At 40.8% G+C, this 20765-nt stretch overlaps 1 protein-coding gene across 4 annotated transcripts in view; it reads left to right on the forward strand.

Moving 5' to 3' along the window:
* FSTL5 (follistatin like 5) overlaps nt 1-20765 on the forward strand; it is a 323917-nt gene that overhangs the window by 250969 nt on the left and 52183 nt on the right. For all 4 annotated transcript variants that reach the window (XM_081021706.1, XM_081021708.1, XM_081021707.1 and 1 more), the window contains 3 exons: nt 3188-3308; nt 15543-15704; nt 16423-16557. In XM_081021706.1, the coding sequence (XP_080877832.1) occupies nt 3188-3308; nt 15543-15704; nt 16423-16557 (418 nt within the window). The remainder of the gene's footprint in view (nt 1-3187; nt 3309-15542; nt 15705-16422; nt 16558-20765) is intronic.

Genomic DNA, 20765 nt, shown 5'->3' on the forward strand with positions numbered 1-20765 from the left:
ACAAGCGCATACGGAGCTGGAGATTGGGCAGGGTGAGGCTGCTGCCTCAGGTGGCAAAAGCCCCCGAGATGCCACCCCCATGCCTGCCCTGCCACCTCCACCAACAGCAGAGAAGTGGTTCTGCCATCGGCGCTGACTTCAGGCGACATCACGTCCACTTGGGGTGAGATCTTACCCAAAATCACTGAGATCATGTCTGAAATCAGTGCCAATGTCCTTTGTTTAGGATTTCATGAAAAGCAAACCCACCAAGCAAAGCCACCCCACAAGAAACAGCAAAGGATGAAATGATAGAGATGGATATCTGCACATTCTCAATATTTTTTTCAATTGCGTGGCAGATTTTAAAATACAAATAAAGCCCAAAACATTCAAATCCATGTGTGCTGTATTAGGTATAACACATCCTAGGAAAGAATTCAGTGTTGAAATTCATTTCTGCTTGTCTCATGAAATGGTCTCCACTCTCTTCCTCCCACATGCTGTTCTGGGAGATGTCCTGTCCCCACACAAGCCAGCTGGGAAGGGAGAAGGGGGAAAGCCCCATTACACTAGTGGACGTCTTTGCAGGACTGCTTCCAGGGCCAGTTAGTTGAATTGAGCCCTTAATCTCTCTCTATCCTATAACAAACACCATTCTGCTTGTCACCTTCATGCTGTTGACTGTTCATTTATGGCCAAAACTTCTGCATAGAGGCCAGTATGCATACAAGTCTACTGCATTAGTTTTGTTGTTAAATGCATAGAATCTAGGAAATTACTGTGAGGTTGAGACTTACATGCATTGTTTTACAGTTAAATGCTTCATCCAATTCGTCAATATATGGCAAGGCAAGTGTGCCTTGTGGCAAGGAACAAGCCAATTCTCTCTCGATAAGGCCAGGCATGTCCAAAGTCCATTTTGGGGGCCTAATCCAGCGTGCTGGTCAGTTTAATCTGGCCCCTGTGACAGTTTATTTCCTGGAGTAAAATCCTAAAGAAACCTCAGCAACCTCAACCCTAAAAAAAGCTCAACAACTTCAATCCTAAAAAAGGTTAACAACTTTGGTCACCCCTCACGGCCCTTCACTTCATCAAATCCGGCCCTCTTTGAAAAAAGTCTGGTGGACACCACTGCATAGGCTTTCTGCACCCAGAAGCTTGTCTGAACCAGGCCAATATGCCACTGCTTCGAGCATTATGTCATCTCACCTTTTTTAGTTTCCCAGTTTGAGCTCTTTATCATCTGAAGGCTTTTAAACAGATCAGAAAAAAGTGCTTTGCTATGCTGCTGTATCCTTTAATTTCCTGTTATGTGTTGTATTTTTAGTGTTGCATTAAATATTGTACAACAGAAGTTATCTCTCATCGTAATATACTTTCAATGGGACTCCATATGCTCCTAGCTAACAGGTTGTTCCAATTAACTTACTGTAGTTTTATGAAAATATACCACACATCTATATAAAAGAAACACCCACTTGGTACCTAATAACATTAATGGTGTGGAAACATAAAAGCCAAAATAAGAATTAAGAAGACATTACTAACAGCAAGTGTAATGGCCTAATTAAATCATAGTTGATAACCACACAGTACTATTGAAGACTTTCTGGATTTGAGACTGTGTAGACGCAGGAGAGTACTTCACATACAACTGGGCTCATCTTGTTTTCTTTTTTTTTTTCTTATTGCAACATTTCAAGTGTTGAAGAGGAAGTATGCAATTCAGTACCTTGTTTAAATCCTATCCAAGTCTGAGGAAAGATTCATTCATGTTTTATAAGAATGCAGGGTCCTGGGGACATGGAAAAATATATAAAAAAGGAGAAGCAATATCAGTTACTTCTTAAAAACAAAAGAACTAGGTAGCTTCCATGTCCTAATATATTTTCTGTTTCTGTTTATTGTGCTGATTATATATTTTTCATGCTTAATGCGTTCTCTGGAACTTGTTGTAGCAGAAAACTGTCTAACAGATAAAGACTTTATAACTGAAAGATGATTCACAGCAGGCCCAAATAACTTGTGACCCACCAAGTTGAACAAAGATCTGTCAGTCATTTATGATGCTCTACCAGAAGCTCAGTAAATGAATGTCCTGGTTTTGCTGGCCCAACTTGGATTGAATAAATGGGACAAGGAAGTTTCATGTAGTTTAAATGGCTGATGGGCCAAGCTGTGCTCAGCTTGGTAGGTCACAAGTTGTGCAGGTCTGATCTAAATATGCATTCAAGGTGTTGGAATGGCAGGACACATAGAACATAATCCTGCCCTCCCTTACACTAATTGCTGGGTGAGTAAAGTGGTATATAAATTTGTCTCCTCTGGTCTACACCTACAGATAGGTATACTGCTATGGGCAGCATCACCACAACAGAAGACATGAGCTATGGTCAGTGAGTGTTAAGCTACCAGTGGTGGTAAGGTGTGAAAAACTCCAAAACAGGGCATTTGGCAGCTATGGATCCACTGAATCCAGTGGCTGCAGTGCTGGATCTTCTTGAAGGAGCGTCTCCACCCCCATCGTTCAGCTCGGACACGGAGATCCAGCTCTGAGGGCCTTCTGGCAGTTCCCTCACTGAAAGAAGTGAGGTTACAGGGAACCTGGCAGAGGGCCTTCTCAGTAAAGGTGCCTGCCCTATGGAACACCCTCCCATCAGATGTCAAGGAAATAAACAACTATCTGACTTTTAGAAGACATCTGAAGGCAGCCCTGTTTAGGGAAGTTTTTAATGTTTGAAGGTCTATTCTGTTTTTAGTGTTCCGTTGGGAGCTGCCCAGAGTGGCTGGGAAACCCAGCCAGATGGGCGGGTTATAAATAATAAATTATTATTATTATTATCCTTACTGCACGTGTGCTTTGCTGACCCCTTATTAACACTGATCTGCCTGTCACTTCAGCAGGTCCACGGACCCATTTGCAGAACCAGAATTTGCTCCGAGCATCCCCTATGTTGATCCACATCATTTTAATCACCTGTCAGTTGGTCTTCAAATTAGCTGCTATCTTTGTGGTTTGACACATTTCCAGTCTGACTTTGATATCATGTAGGTTGTTGACACAGTAATATAATATTTATACTGAAGAGATTAGAAACTCTTTAAATTCATTGGTATTTGTATCGTACCTCTAAAGTGAATTGAGCAGCTGTTGTACTTCTGTCCAGGTACTTGTGATGACCTTCTGATTCTTCTTTCCCTTTAGGATTTTGGCGATGATGGGTCCCTGTACATTACTAAGATCACTACAACTCACATGGGAAATTACAGCTGCTATGCAGATGGCTATGATAAACTTTATCAGACTCATATTCTTCAAGTAAATGGTAAGGGGAAATGTTTGATTTGCCAAGTTGTGGTGCCGTCTCTAGATTTAATTCAGTAGACTGTTTTGGTTTCTTAATTGCTATATGAAAACCAAAAAGCAAAAACAGACATGGATGATCAGTTTTCATTAATATTTTCTCTTCTATAAACAAAGCTACAGGAAAATGAGATTTAATCACAGCATGTAGCAATTCTAAATAATTAATTCTTATTGAAAATAATAAGGAAGACCACACAGTTTATTTACTCTGTACTTTGAGCTCTTAATTGTGTTAAACAATGTGCCTTCTTAGTATTCTGTTTGTAAAATAATAGATATTTAGGGAAAACATGGCTTAGAATAACAGATTAATCATGTTATTGCATAGTGCAATAATCCATTTGTAGTCTGTCTGTTTTCAATAATGTGGCATGCTTTCCAGAAAAAAGGCTGTCCTCATATTAAAGAAAAATAGGACTTAAAATGCAGAGCAACCTAATGCTTCCAGTAAGCTGTCATAGACCTGCTGGAACTCAGTAACAATGGACACCATTGTTTCTGTTTAGTGGCTTGAAATGCATGTGTTTTGGCTAGTATTTTGAAGCTCCTTCCCAAGCGATCAGATTATCTAATATGTATTTTGCTTTATTGAATAGAATGGTCAGAGGTCTCTATGAATATTTATTAGCTCTGTACGTGTCAATCACTATGACGTCTTGATATCTAGGAAGGAGTTAAGACTTATTAGAAGGGTGCTTCTTCATCAAACTCCATAAAAATCCAAATAAAAGGAGGCATTTTATCTCTTTAGGCCAAAGGTTCAAACCAGTCACCTACCTTTTTTCTCTGTCAACTTAAAGGAGGTGGGATTGTTGGGGAAGAAGAAGGGCATTGAAAAAGATACAGATTTTTACAGGGCTATAATGTGCCACGTAGTTTCTTACATTAAGGATACATCTCTCTACAGTTAATGCAATCACTGTGACCATGATTTGACAGTACTCCTGTAGTTATATTTTTGTATTTGCACTTTCGTCAAATCAGATTGTGAACAGATGAATATATTGGGATTTGCACATTGGAGCTAAACTGGGTCAAAATGTGAAGCTTAATGCATTGGTTAGATGAAGTTTGTAGCTCTAACCACTGTTTTCCTAAATATTGGCAAAGAAACCAGCACTTGTAGTCCAAGAAAAAGATTAATTAATGCAATGGCACTCGTATAACAGAAGAGTCAAAATAAGGTTAACAAGATAATGAAGCTTAGTTGATCTTTAAGATCTAATGTGAGAATGCTTTGAAATATGTTTAATTGGACTTTAACCACTTTTGCAACATGTCTATTTTCATTCATATGAATCAGTAGTAATTGTTATCACTAATGTTCTGTCATTTTATCTCAGTTAAAATTCGCTTTGTTTTTCCTTTCTTTTATCCCAGAATTAAATTCCATTTTTGTTTCTGTTCCATTTTATTTTTTCTTATTTGTTTAGATTTATATCCTCTGTTGTCCTGAGGATAAATCAGCATATACAGTATATATGTCACTTTCTAACCATGTAGGGCAATATTAAATGCATAGCACAAAGAGAGAGAGAGAAACAAGCACAGGTTTAATGCAATTATATATTGGCATTAACTCTGTGGAAAGGCATTCCAACAATCACATCCATCCCTAGTCCTGCATATACTGCAATGTACTTGCAAAGGTAGTAATAGTGCATGAGAGAAGTAATGCAAACATAATGTGGGAGAGCATCTACAGCTTGATTAAGGTGTGCCTTAATCATTGTTGATCTTCCATGGGCAGGGGTACATCAAAAGACCCAACGTCAAGCCTTTGGTCCCTCTTTTCCGGTGCACAAATAGCCACAACTACTGGATTGTTCAGTTTACTCTGGTTTATTATGAACAGGGTGTTACATCACATGCTGTTCCCTAGTGAGTAGTTTCTTGTTGGGGCACCAGCTGGGTAGTATCTGAGGCCTAACACCTTGCACTGTGGACTGCAAGCCACTCAAGTTTCTTCCTAGCAGTTTCCCTCTACTGGGGTTTTTCTCTAGTCAGACCCTTTCTTCCCCAGTCCTGTCCCTTCCTTTCCTGTTCAGTTATAAAGAACTCCATGTCAACAGCTGTTTCTTTTCACTCTTATCAGACCCCACTGCAGGGAGAAGAAATGGCATGTCTTGTCTGTCTGCAGGCTTAGCTTCCTGCTGCACAGAAAGCACAGGGGGCGGTGGAGCGGTTCCTGGCAACCCTTCACAATGAAAGAGGGAGGGAGCAGGATGGAAAGTGGCTGGTTGAGAACACTGATGGATATGTGTTTGTATAACCTGGAACTGTCCCACTGAGACAAAAATGAAGTGAATCAGCCAGCAGACCTGTCAGACTAATAGTTCCCAAGCAATATGACACATCAACCACCACTTGGCCACTATTGATTTTTGATAAACTCCCTGATTATCTGATTCCAAGCAGAGGTGGATTTAAGGAAGCATGACCGCTTTGGTCACACTGGGCATGGGGCCTTGGGGGCGCCACCACTATGGTGTAGAATGGAAGCAAAGAGGCCGGGGGGGAGGATATTGGTGTTGCATAGGACACTGCTGAAATTGGAGACTCCAAGGTCCACCACTACTTCAAGGAGGGAGTCATAGAATCATAGAATCATAGAATCATAGAATCATAGAGTTGGAAGAGACCACAAGGGCCATCGAGTCCAACCCCCTGCCAAGCAGGAAACACCATCAGAGCACTCCTGACATATGGTTGTCAAGCCTCTGCTTAAAGACCTCCAAAGAAGGAGACTCCACCACACTCCTTGGCAGCAAATTCCACTGTCGAACAGCTCTTACTGTCAGGAAGTTCTTCCTAATGTTTAGGTGGAATCTTCTTTCTTGTAGTTTGGATCCATTGCTCCGTGTCCGCTTCTCTGGAGCAGCAGAAAACAACCTTTCTCCCTCCTCTATGTGACATCCTTTGATATATTTGAACATGGCTATCATATCACCCCTTAACCTCCTCTTCTCCAGGCTAAACATGCCCAGCTCTCTTAGCCGTTCCTCATAAGGCATCGTTTCCAGGCCTTTGACCATTTTGGTTGCCCTCCTCTGGACACGTTCCAGTTTGTCAATGTCCTTCTTGAACTGTGGTGCCCAGAACTGGACACAGTACTCCAGGTGAGGTCTGACCAGAGCAGAATACAGTGGCACTATTACTTCCCTTGATCTAGATGCTATACTCCTATTGATGCAGCCCAGAATTGCATTGGCTTTTTTAGCTGCCGCGTCACACTGTTGGCTCATGTCAAGTTTGTGGTCAACCAAGACTCCTAGATCCTTTTCACATGTACTGCTCTCAAGCCAGGTGTCCCCCATCTTGTATTTGTGCCTCTCATTTTTTTTGCCCAAGTGCAATACTTTACATTTCTCCCTGTTAAAATTCATCTTGTTTGTTTTTGCCCAGTTCTCTAATCTGTCAAGGTCGTTTTGAAGTGTGATCCTGTCCTCTGGGGTGTTAGCCACCCCTCCCAATTTGGTGTCATCTGCAAATTTGATCAGGATGCCCTTGAGTCCATCATCCAAGTCGTTGATAAAGATGTTGAATAAGACCGGGCCCAAGACAGAACCCTGTGGCACCCCACTAGTCACTCTTCTCCAGGATGAAGAGGAACCATTGATGAGCACCCTTTGGGTTCGGTCAGTCAGCCAGTTACAAATCCACTGAGTGGTAGCATAGTCAAGACCGCATTTTACCAGCTTCTTTACAAGAATATCATGGCGCACCTTGTCAAATGCCTTGCTGAAATCAAGGTAGGCTACATCCACTGCGTTCCCTTCATCTACCAGGCTTGTAATTCTGTCAAAAAACGAGATCAGGTTAGTCTGACATGACTTATTTTTCAGAAATCCATGCTGACTATTGGTGATCACAGCATTCCTTTCTAGGTGCTCACAGACTGTTTGCTTAATGATCTGCTCCAGAATCTTCCCTGGTATTGATGTCAGACTGACTGGGCGGTAATTATTTGGGTCCTCTCTTTCCCCCTTTTTGAAAATAGGGACAACATTTGCCCTCCTCCAGTCTGCCGGGACTTCGCCTGTTCTCCAGGAATTCTCAAAGATGACTGCCAGTGGTTCTGAGATCACATCTGCCAGTTCTTTTAATACTCTTGGATGCAGTTCATCTGGCCCTGGAGACTTGAATACATCTAAACTAGCCAAGTATTCTTGTACTATCTCCTTAGTTATTCTGGGCTGTGTTTCCTTTGCTGAATCATTTGCTCCAAATTCTTCAGGTCGGGCATTGTTTTCTTTATCGGAGAAGACTGAGGCAAAGAAGGCATTGAGGAGTTCAGCTCTTTCTGTGTCCCCTGTTTGCATTTCACCATCTTCTCCTCTGAGTGACCCCACTGTTTCTTTGTTCTTCCTTTTGCTACGGACATACCCATAAAAGCCTTTTTTGTTGCTTTTAACCTCTCTAGCAAGCCTGAGTTCATTCTGTGCTTTAGCTTTTCTGACTTTGTGTCTACACGTGCTGGCTATTTGTTTGAATTCCTCTTTGGTGGTTTCCCCCCTTTTCCATTTTTTGTACACATCCTTTTTTAATCTTAACTCAGTTAAAAGTTCTTTAGATAGCCACCCTGGCTTCTTTAGGCACCTTCCATGTTTCTGTCTCATTGGTATCGCCTGACGTTGTGCTTTTAGTATCTCCCTCTTAACAAACTCCCAGCCATCATGAACTCCCTTTCCTTTCAGTATTACTGTCCATGGGATCTCACCCAGCACTTCCCTAAGTTTTATGAAGTCAGCTTTCTTAAAGTCAAGAAATTGAGTCCTAGTATGCTTGGCTGCTCCTTTCCGCTGTATAGTAAACTTCAGAAAAGCATGATCACTCGCGCCTAATGATCCTTCCACTTCTACCCCACTAACCAGGTCATCAACATTAGTTAGGACCAGATCTAAAATGGCTGTTCCTCTTGTTGCTTCTTCCACTTTCTGGACAATGAAGTTGTCTGCAAGGCCAGTGAGGAATCTGTTTGACCTTATGCTCTTGGCTGAGTTTGACATCCAACAAATATCCGGGTAATTGAAGTCCCCCATTACTACTATCTCCCTTCCTTTTGCATGCTTGGCCATCTGTTCCAGGAAGGCATCATCTACGTCCTCCGTTTGGCTTGGGGATCTATAGTAAACTCCCACAATGAGGTCACTGTTATTCTTCTCTCCCTTAATTTTGACCCAAATGCTCTCACTTTGGCTTTGAGGTTCTAAATCTTGGATCTCTTCACAGGTATACACATCCCTGACATATAACGCCACTCCTCCTTTCTTGTCTGGTCTGTTTCTCTGAAATAGATTGTATCCCCCCATTATTACATTCCAATCGTGGGACTTATCCCACCAGGTTTCAGTGATGCCTATTATGTCATATTTAGTTTGCTGTACCAAGAGCTCAAGCTCATCTTGTTTATTTCCCATGCTTTGCGCATTAGTGTACAGACATTGAAGTCCATTAATCATTCCCCCGTGAGTCAATATGTATGTCATAGTATCTCTAGAGATCCATATCTCCCCACCCTTCTCACCTTACCTTACATACTGCCTGACTCTAAAAATAGGCATAACTCTTTGTACTGAATGATGGACAGAGCCTTGGCTAGCCTGCAGTGAAAATAATTTCCATACCTTCAGAATAATATACCTGTTAAGCCTATTGACTTGATTTTGTTTAGCGTAAATGTTTCCATTCTCTACTGGAGGCAAGAGCATGTATTTCCAGAGAGAACAAGGTGAACCATATTATTTATTATTATTATTTTTCTCCAAGCTACTCAGCATAGTGTGCATAGTCCCTATACACACACACACACACACACACACACCTGTGACTGTACATCAGGATGAAAGAGTGTGCTGACCAAGGTCACCCTTTATGACCTTGTGTCTGAGCACAAGTTTGAGTTTTGGTCTCTCCATTTCTAGTCAAAGACTCTAGCTATGACACAACACCAGCTCTGTTGCATAGTGATGGAATGGAACTTCTAATTAATGCCCTGTCCTGGCAAAGATGAACCCACAATGGAATCTGGAGGAAGGAAGTTGGATAGTGGCTCAGCAGACATAGCAAGAAAAAGGAACTGAAACACAGAGACTGTGGAAGCACTTAACAGGTCAAGAACTGGAGTCAAATCAGGTCCTTCAGAACAGGTCCCAGGAAAAGATATGACTTGTTCTGACAAAGGTTGATTGAGCTCTTCTGTAGTCCTTCTCTGGCTCCACTCCTTTTCTGGAGAATCAAAACCATCAAAGTGACAACTTCCTGACCCGTAACCTGACAGCCTGTTTTCTCTGTTGCCGGGCTGTACAATGCAGTCATGCACAGATTCAGTGGCTTGTGAAGCCAGTGGAAGCAAAGACCCTGATGGTTGGACTTGGTCTCTGTGGTGTCAGGGTCCAGATCCAGTGTTTCTAGGGACTGTGCTACCTGATTTCAGGAGCCCATTTTCATCTAAATCCCTTATGAACATATGGTAATGCAGCTAATGAACCTGCATAACACTTCTTTTTTTGTGATAGGATAGAAATCCTTAGTACATTTACCTGCAAGCATGATACTTTCAGTTCATTGAGACTTACTTCTGAGCACATGTGATTAATCAGTATGTAAATCAAATAAAACATTTAAACAAAACTGGTTTATAGATCACCATTTTGATCCAGATCTATGGTTCTGCCCCCCCCCCCCGAAGTTGGTAAGTGCTACTAAGAGAGAGAGAGAAAGAGAGCACAATTTTATTTTATTTATGAATATTCACCATATTAACTTTTGAGTTGATCTGAGTGTGGAAACAGAATGAATGGGGTAGGACAGTGATAGGGAGCAATTGATGTTTTTAATAATGTCACAGACAAGAGGCATTTGCTCTTTTACTGACTTATACATAATTTATAGAATTCAGTCTATAATTTTTCATTCAAACTTTGCTTCATTTCAAAGAAGTACAATGTGCAAATAAAACAACACAAGTCCAATAGCAACTTTTCATACAACATAGATAAGTTGTTGTTATTATATTATCTTAGTGATATATCTATGACAATTTGATGAATAGTGGCTACCTGCATAGAATAGCGACAAAATTTAGAAGCAGAGAAAATAATATTTATATGGATATATATACAGTGGTACCTCGGGTTAAGTACTTAATTTGTTCCGGAGGTCTGTTCTTAACCTGAAACTGTTCTTAACCTGAAGCACCACTTTAGCTAATGGGGCCTCCTCCTGCTGCTGCACCGCAGGAGCACGATTTCTGTTCTCATCCTGAAGCAAAGTTCTTAACCTGAAGCAATATTTCTGGGTTAGCAGAGTCTGTAACCTGAAGCGTATGTAACCCGAGGTACCACTGTATATTGAAAAAAGAGCAATACCTGTAAGATTTCATTTTAAGTAAATTCATGGGCACTATTCAGATGAATGGTTAGGAAGAACATTTGAGTGGGAGAAGATGTGAGTGGGAAGTAGGACCACATCAAATGGGCTTTCCCCCTGTAATCCACACATTCAGTGCAAATGTCTGAAGAATGAGATTGGACCATCATGTACACAGGCTTCCACACAATCTGGAACTCTAAGCAGTAGAAATCAGTCCTTGTCACCCTACCAAGAAATTTCAACCCAAAGAGGCTCACCTGGTGCCATCATTACCGTACATGTCTTTAGGTGCCAGGCGAAAACATTCCTCTTTACCCAAGGCCTTCAGCCTCTAAACAATCTGTGGCCTTTTTAATGTATGGGGGGCAGTTATTATTATTGTTTCTGTGATTATTTTCCTGTCTATTTTTATTATATTATGTAAATGATTTTCTAATGTTATACACCACCCTGGGATCTTCAGATAAAGTGGGTTATATACTTTGAATTATTATTATTATTATTATTATTATTATTATTAATAATAGCAGCAGACAATCTCCCTGCAACAACCCCAATTTCCCCAAGTTTGTGAAAGGAAACATAGGTGAGGAATGTGAATAGCAACACTGGGGTTCAGGATTAAGACCTAGACGCTAGCACCAGCATGCTCATAGCAGTGTTACTTAATACTGGGAAGGACTGGAAGCTGCATTTCCCTGTTGTCAGTTGGCTGCTGCTGCACATATGTTCAGCAGTGTCCAGAACTGAGTCTGAGGCTTAATATCCTTCATCGAGAAAGGGTGGGATAGCAGCATGAAGCGTGACTGCAGGGCTTTATTGTAATGGATCTGTCATGTATGATCTAGTTGAGATTCCTGCATTTCAGGTAGTTGGACTAGATCAGGCACAGCCAAACTTGGCCCTCCAGCTATCTTGGGACTACAACTCCCATCATCCCTAGCTAACAGGACCAGTGGTCAGGGATGATGGGAATTGTAGTCCCAAAACAGCTGGAGGGCCAAGTTTGGCCGTGCCTGGACTAGATGATCTTCGGGGTGCCTTCCAATTCTACAATTCTATGGTTCTTTTAGGACTGGTGGAATAGAAGGGACAAAGGCCAAATAAGCTGGCAGCTTTTCACCTAGGTACAACAATAAAATCCCTGTAGGAAGCCTACGACCATGAAATAAATTGGTTACCAGGATAAGGATAAAAACCTGTCATCTACCACTTCAGAAATGGAAATGAGGGCATACTAAAGCACTCAATTCTCACACTGAGAATCAAGGTTCTACTTCACATTCTAAAGGCTTTACTCATTATTTGTAAGTTGCTTTTCCAGCTGCACTAGAAAAAGCATAATTGTCCTAAGCTAGGTTGTCAACAGTTCAGTATGCACCTCGGCAGCTGCATTATGTGGAAATGTAGAGTAGGCACTGCATGGTGCCTTTGCACTCCCATTATATGCATCTACAAGCGCGAGAAGCAGATACGAGGTACATCCCACTCTGAGATTTAACTTCCAACTACCAGAAAACAGAAATTGTGTCTGATAAATAGGAACAGCTGGAGCGTATGATAAGAATCAAGATTAAAGTTTGTTATTTCTAATTTCCTCCTTCAAAAACTATTCAATGCTTTTCATTTTGTGTATGATTATTACTGAGGTGCAAAATGCGTCAAAGTCATTTCTTTCTTGCCAGCATAATTATAATGAGGGTGTCATGCTGAGCCATTTCCTTTAAACAGTTGGGTTGCATCGGAAAACAGATAATCCCATTTCATAATAGTCAAAATTAATAATTTATGTTTTATCATTCAAATTTTCTCCCGTGTCAATAACTGTGCTTCAAGATGGTACTGGAATGTTAGGGTGTTGTTGTTGTTGTTTAAAAAAACAAATTTAAAAGTGTTGGAAAGTGCATTCTTCGTATGACTGATTTTTCTTTCTCAGGTAATATCAGTTATGTCCATAAGTAATTAATGATCAGCTACTCACTCACCTTTTTGCAAAAGTAACTCTCCCCAGATTTTTGGAGGAAGATGAAAACTATCAACAACAGTATTATTTAATAAGATCACTATTTTCCCAGTCTCCCCCCCCCCCAAAAAAAAATCCCTGTGAAAATGGGGACCATTTACTGCTGCTTTCTTAGGAAATGTCTCCACCTACATGATTTTCATCTCAACTTTATTTAACACTGTGTTAAACTCTACATACCAACTTTGGGAAAAGATTTCTGTGCAGCCCCCAGAATGAGGTGCCTCTTTTGTGAAGACATTAGCATTTCTGTGAAATTTTCAACGGAGAGTGTTTGGCAACTCCTTAATAAAATTACAGCATGTGGTATGTGGTTCTTTCCTTTTCATAGTTCTAGCATGGCATTCCACAGCCTCTCTAGATTCCTGTGGTTCCTGGAACAGCCCTGGGAAGACATTGCATTACAGTAGTACCTCAGGTTACATACGCTTCAGGTTACAGACTGTGCTAACCCAGCAATAGTGCTTCAGGTTAAGAACTTTGCTTCAGGATGAGAACAGAAATCGTGTTCCGGCGGCGCAGTAGCAGCAGGAGGCCCCATTAGCTAAAGTGGTGCTTCAGGTAAAGAACAGTTTCAGGTTAAGTACAGATCTCCGGAACGAATTAAGTACTTAACCCGAGGTACCACTGTACAACATTCTCACCTGAACTTTCCAGAGAGAGGACGAAGCCACAGAGGCTGCATGTGGAGTGCCTGAGAGCAGCACATTCATTTGTTTTTTAAAGTAAAATACTTTCTTGCACCTCTGTCAGGTGTTTGTGAAAAGCATTTGTGAAAAGCCCATGAGGGAGGGCCTTTCCCACAGCACATAAAGCTGGATTGTTGGCACTGGGAGCATGCTAGAATTATGAAAAGGAAAGAGCACATGCACCCAGGCCTTGTCTGTCTTCACTGAAATTCTCCCCTTCCCACATTTTTTAAGGAATCTTTTGTACTGCCCTTCCCCCCAAGAATGGCCAGACAAGCAAACAAACCTTCAGCTGAGATTATTAGCACAGCATTATGTAATCTTCTCTTGAATCCTTTATTTGTGCTTGGTTCCACTGGAGGATCAGGAAATGATAATCCATCTTCTTACAGCAGCTAGGAGGTATACTAGTTTAATGGGGTAGAGAGAGATTCTAGCGACATTAGTTATTATGTAGACATTAGCTATTATGAATTTGGCACATCATGTTTATAATAAAGTTAGCACATTTTATTTGAGATGGGGAAGGTAAGCAAGATAATATTAAATTTATTGGAAAACGGTACATTTTCATCATACCGGAAGTTGAAGGCGCACGACCTCAGAACCATGTGGCATTTGGAATGATTTAAGACTCTTTTGTAAGGTATTATCTTCCACGTGTGGTTTTCTGTGAACTTGTGTTTTTCTTATGAAATATATGCAAAAAATAGACGTCCTCAACTGTTTTTTCCGTCTCTGTGTTCTTCCGTCCACACATTTAGCCCTACATGGTGCATGTATGCTAGAGCTGTATATGTGCATTTGGAGCTCCTTAGATTGTGAACAATATTGCTGGAAGTTTTCCTATGAAATAGTCGCTATGTGGACTTTTGATACCTGCAGTTACCTCTAGATTATCACTTTTATTTTTTCTGTTTGAAAGGAGTTAGCACAAAATCATACGATGCAAGCATTAAAATTTAATTAGTAGGGATCTACTGCAATCGCAGTGAAAGTAAATAACCTGAAGAGATGGGTGTAAGCAATCCATTTTAATTAGAGAGCTTTATTGTTAATGCAGAGGTACATTTGTATATGACAACTCTTATTTTACAATTACATCACACAGTAGTTTTGTCTTACACTGTAAATCCCAGGTGAGGTAACAGTATAGTCATAAATGACTAGATGTAATCCTCTGATTGCCACTCAGCCATGAAATGTGGTTTTCCCCTCACTAATTATGTATTGATTCCGACTCTACGAGTTTAATTTTCTCATGCAACTTGGAAAGGAAGATTAAATATATTTTCAATGCAGAAATATTTATCTACTTACCATGGGTATGTAGGCAAGTGGCAAATGGCCCTGCATGTTCACCCTTCCACAACACAGGAAAGGAGGAAACTGCCTTATACAGAGTGAGACATTTCGTCCATCTAGCTTAGTATTGTGTACACTGATGGATAGGGGCTCTCTAGGGTTTCAGACAAGAAATCTTTCTCCTAGCCCTACCTCAAGATGCTGGGGATCGAACCTGCATGCAAAGTAGCTGTTTTACCACTGAGCTATGGCCCTTCCCAAATTGTATGACAGAGGTCAATATCTGCTAGGAAACATTTACATGCACACAGTCATAATTTTATAGGTGTGCCGCCTTTCCACAATTCAAACCATGTTCAATGTGGCTTACAACATGAAGAAAGGCATAACTACAACACAACAAAAGCAGTAATAAACAATAAGCAAAACATTAAAATACACAACCAAACTGAACAATTTCCACATAAATCACAAGATATAAAATAAATATACAAAAAAACCAACAGCAACAACCCCTCCTCCTCAGCAAAACCCCCGGAACAAAACAGCAGCCCAAGAGTCTGTTCAGCAGCCATAGCTTTTTATAGCTGGAATCAGTCAGGGCCCAGGTGGAAAAGGCCTACAAGGCAGGGAGCAGGTCTTCCAGAATTCGTAGCCAAGATGGTCAATGTCACAATTTCCTTCTGCTTTGCCAATGATACACGGCTAAGCAGTTGTTATCACTGATTACTTTTTAAAATGTGTTTCTGTTTTTGATCATTTGCATTCCATCTGATTTATCATGCTTTTTTGTCTATTTCAGTTCCGCCTGTCATAAGAGTGTTTCCCGAAAGCCAAGCAAGGGAGCCTGGTGTTACAGCCAGCCTTCGGTGCCATGCAGAGGGTATCCCCAATCCAGTGCTTGGCTGGTTGAAGAACGGGATTGATATAACTCCAAAGTTATCTAAACAGTTAACTCTTCAAGGTAAAAGCGTAGGCATGTCTTTTTATCTGCACTACAAAGACTTCGGAGAGCAACGTGAACTTTTAAACTGGTGTAATTTATTTATCATGCCTTCAGGCAGAGCCTTGAGCAACAGGTATGATGTGTTAACTCCACCTCAGAAGTGAAGCTGACAGTTCTGAAGTCTACAAGTAACCTGTTCTATATATGTTTTCCTTTACTTCTCTGTCTATAGCTATTTTCAATTCACCTTAGTATTTTGTGCGAGTGTATCAAGTAATATTTTTAGGAAATGTTACCACAGTGAAGTATTTTCCAATTTGAAGTGGTAAGATTATAAAAAACCAAGCACACGCTGTTTAACCAACTAACATATCTTCTCCTTTAATCTGTGGATATCAGTTTCTGAATTAGCATTTTTATAGACCAAATCCAATGCCTCTCTCTACCTGAGAGTTCACACGTGCATTGATTGGGCTATGATGGAATGTGCACACATTGGCACTGAAATAGAAAAAGGCATTGCTCCTCTCTGATAGCAAGCCGAAGAATGTGCATCATTGACCAACTGCATATCTGTGGCCACATGTTATATCCCCCAAGTTAGGGGAGTTCAAGGAGGAGGGACAAAAGCTTTAAATGGGCTGGGCTAAAACAAATGCTACCTGTTTCATCTTGCGAGCAAAGTGACACAACAAAAACCATAACTCATGTACTCCTTTGTTTCTTCTGCACCCAGCAAATGGCAGCGAGGTCCACATTAGCAATGTACGCTATGAAGACACAGGAGCATACACCTGTATTGCAAAGAATGAAGCAGGAGTGGATGAAGACATCTCTTCGCTTTTTGTGGAGGATTCTGCTCGAAAGACACGTGTGTACTTTTTATTTTTTTCCTCATACCTAGAGAAGAAAAGCTATCAGTAACTGATAGGAAGTACGGTACTTAGAAACCATAGGAGACACACACATAAGAAAAAAGTTTTACTGTCTCATAATATGTTTTGAGACATCCCTTGGAATGTTCTGATTGAGGCTAGATCATCAAATGTGGCAGGTTCATATAACTGGAAAGAGGTCAAATCACTGTAGCCTGCTAGTTTTCCCAGAACATCCTGTGCAAGGATTGCCTTGGCATCCATGTAATTGCCACAGAAATAACAGTCCCTCAAAAGCAATACTGACAAAAAGTAACAACAGATCCCTGTTTAAGAGGTAACAGAGATTGTATCTTTATTTTCACTTAGTCTTGCCTCTCATTCCTCAGAGGAACTGATTTGTTTATGAAATCTATGAGTTTTCAGACATAATTCTAAATAGCTCTTCCAGGAATTTAGGTTGTAAGTAACTGGCCAAACAGTCTGACTGAGCCTGCAATAAATATCTTGTCTTCAGTTTGGTTACAATAGTGTGTGTGTGTGTGTGTGTGTGTGTGTGAGAGAGAGAGAGAGAGAGAGAGAGAGAGAGAGAGAGAGAGAAGGTGATATTATTAATTTAAGGCTTTAGTGCCTCCTTCCTGCTGCAATATCCAGAACCCTCAGAAAAGCTGCTTTCCAGAATGGTATTTGGTGTGACATGGGTGGAACAATAAGAAATCAGGGACCACCTTTGTACAAATAGATGTGCTTGTTAGGGCACCATTGGGTTTCAACCATTAACATCTAAGGTCTGAGGTCTGTTCAGTCATATTTTTGACTTTATTATCTGGGAATGCATTGGAAATCTTATGGAGGGGAAATGTGTGGCTTCGTGGAGTCAGCATAAATATCAACAACAATCATTTCCTTGATTTGTGCTGTATTTGCTTATGATGTGTGGTTTATGGAAGAAGTTGATGTACTAGGCATCAACTTTAAGTGTTGACCAAGCAAAATTCCATTTCCCAGTGCTTTCTGTGCCTGGCTTATTGCCATAGAGCAATAGTATACACATTTGCACAACACAAAGGCCCACTGTGTTCAATGGGGCTTATTGCCAGGTAGCACTAAGATGTAGATTGGCTTCCCATTGCAATTAATTTTTGACTGATGGTTTTTGTAGATCCTTGAGATTACCTTTCTAATTCTAATGACTGGAGATGGAAATGGTATTTCCAAATGTGAACTTAGTTGCTGAGAAAATTACCACATAATTCAAATGTTTTTCCAGCCTTCTGCTGCTTCTCCTCTTCCTAGCTAGGCTGACACTGACATTGTCATAAATATATAGAAGGAAGCCCAACTATAGTTACAGTAGTCATCTATGTCAGTACATCACTTCTAAGAATATTTCATAGCATTGGATACTATTCAATAATTTGATTATCTGGCTGAAGAATAAAACACTACTTGATATATTTGGTGGCCTCTTACAAGTAAATGTCGCAAGTGCCATCTGTCTTCAAATGGCAGCTTCTCTGCTATGTTGTATAGGTGATGAAGTGAAATTGAATGAAATTAATAGTCGCTAGTGAGGCTGTTTACCACCTGGTAGCAGTAATTCTTACACAGTCAAAATAGACCATCACAGTGCCTAATAAAAACTTGTCATTACAAAACGGATATATCTTGACTCTCATCCCCACATAATAATATTCCTAGAAGCTCTCCAACAGGCTTGTGCCACACAATCTTGTGCTCAGTTACGCTGAAATCACTAGCGTTACATATGCTCAGGTAGATGCAATACTCCTCAGTACGACTACTATTTTAAAGAAAACAGTACTTGATTTATCACAATGTGAACTTTGCAGGTAACCTAACTGACTGTTAATACAAGCAAGCAACACATTTCAAAACCAGTCCTGCCACGGGCAAACTGTGTTCAGAATCTCCAGCTGTTTTTTATTTGTATGTTTATTTTGCTTTTACCAATCAGCAGCCCCATATGGCAAGTGAAGTTAGGTTGGGAAGGTGTGGGAAGCCAACCCTCTCCCCCCTCCCCCGCCCATATCCCTATACTAAATGCTATGTGCTAAACCTCCATAAAGCAGCTGGTGGTGGTGCCTGAATGGAGAGGATTGGTGCACAGAAAGAAGAGTTCAGTGCCCTTCTCCTGCTTATGAATCATCTGCTTAAAATCACACACGCCACAACCAATTTACATTTACACTGTGCCACCTGCATTCTAAGGCAGGATGTTAGCAACAAACAAAGCTGCCTTATAGAAAATCAGGCAGTTTGTCTGTCTAACCCATGGGTAGGCAAACTAAGGCCCGGGGACCGATCTGGCCCAATCGCCTTCTAAATCCGGCCCGCGGACGGTCTGGGAACCAGCATGTTTTTACATGAGTAGAATGTGTCCTTTTATTTAAAATGCATCTCTGGGTTATTTGTGGGGCATAGGAATCCGTTCATTTCCCCCCCCCAAAAAAAAATATAGTCTGGCCCCCCACAAGGTCTGAGGGACAGTGGACTGAAAAAGTTTGCTGACCCCTAACCCAATATTGTCTGCTCTGATTGGCAGAAGCTGTTCAGGCAGGATGTTCTCCTTCAGCTGCTGTCTGTTCTATTTAAGAGGGGGAGGGGGTGCCAGAGATTGAACCTGGATCATTCTGCATGCAAAGCATGTCCTCTACCACTAAGCTTTAGTCTCCTCACATTATCTTTGGTTCCTTATCAGTGGTAATCTCAGTGGTTCTTTCCAACTATTCCACCAATAGTTTCATCCTAGCCCCTGCCCTCAAATCACAGTTACTTTCTTCTTTGTATGCTATTCCCCAATCTCAGTATTCATTATCATTATCTCCCCCGCTCCCTACTCTGTATGCATTTTTTAAAAATCCTATCACCGTTCATCATACGATACGATAATCTTTATTGTCATTGTCCCATACAGAAAAAAAATCTACATCAGACATTCAAAAACCAACTATCCCAGCTATCCCAGCCTGGTTAATCCCCTAAAAACTCTGATACCCCATATTTAAATGCAATATACTCCCATAGAGACTCCCTTACACTGTGTTTAGAACCAAAATCGCATTTGGACAGAAACTGTTTCTCAGGCAGCTAGTCCTAGTGTTTATAACCCTGTACCTTCTTCCAGAAGGCAAAAGCTGAAAGAGATCATTTCCGGGGTGTGCACTATCCTGCACTATCTCTGCAGCTTTCTTATGACACCTGGAAGCATAGATTTGATCCTGTCCCTTCCATACCTTATAGGGCAGCAGTCCCTGCCTTTTTAATATTATCAGTGGTCACAATGTTGAAGGAATGGGAGCAAGTGACAGAACGCATGTCCCTTTGCTTCAAACTTCTCATAATATGTTCCCCAAGGAGCTCATTCATTGTGAGCCAATTAGTGGATGATAATCCTGATCTACCTCACAAGGTTGTTTTGAAAGAAACAAAGCAATTGGAACAGTTTGTTTTCCTAAAAGCACCGTATAAAAGGGAAATAACGAATGCCATGGTTGCAAAGCATGAAAAATATTATTCTTTCTGGAATTAAACCCATGAAGCTGACTAGTAGAAGTTAATAATACGATAGGTAAAGAGATGATTTACTTCTTATTTTCTTTTTATAAAATAAACCTTAAATCTGAATTTATAAGACATTCAAGAAGTACTACGAACCATAAAATGTGAGGCAGGTGAAATGTTTTTTGCCAAAGCTGAGCAAACACAGCACAAAACACCAAGCATGTTTTTTACTTCCGTCGCTCAGTCCCTTCCTTCCCATCTATCAAGCTAATTTGGAACATCACCAGCCAGCGCATGAGAACATAAATCACCTGTAAGGACCTCCCTATGGTAGGTCTCTTTTAGTAGAAAGCTCAATCCTGATAATTCTAGCATTTTCCTTGTCACTGTGCTTTAGTTTGCAAGTGAACAGAACAGACATTTGCTGTGAACTTCAGATTTGATTGATTTTGGGGGTTTGCCTTGTAGAAGTCAGAGCTGAAGTGATTGCTGTGGCAAAAGGATTAAACCAAGAATTGTAAATCTGAAAAGTAATATTGATTTCAGCAATAATTTACTACAGCATGCCCAATAATTGTGCCAAGCCTCTTGGCTGCGTATTTACTTGGTTCTCTCGGAACCAGGTAGCAGACATTCTGATTTTATTGTAAACAGGAGACACAATCATGCCTAAGTTAAG

The sequence above is a fragment of the Podarcis pityusensis genome (assembly GCF_964106645.2).
Source record: "Podarcis pityusensis genome assembly, chromosome: 9".
NCBI classification, from domain to species: Eukaryota; Metazoa; Chordata; class Lepidosauria; order Squamata; family Lacertidae; genus Podarcis; species Podarcis pityusensis.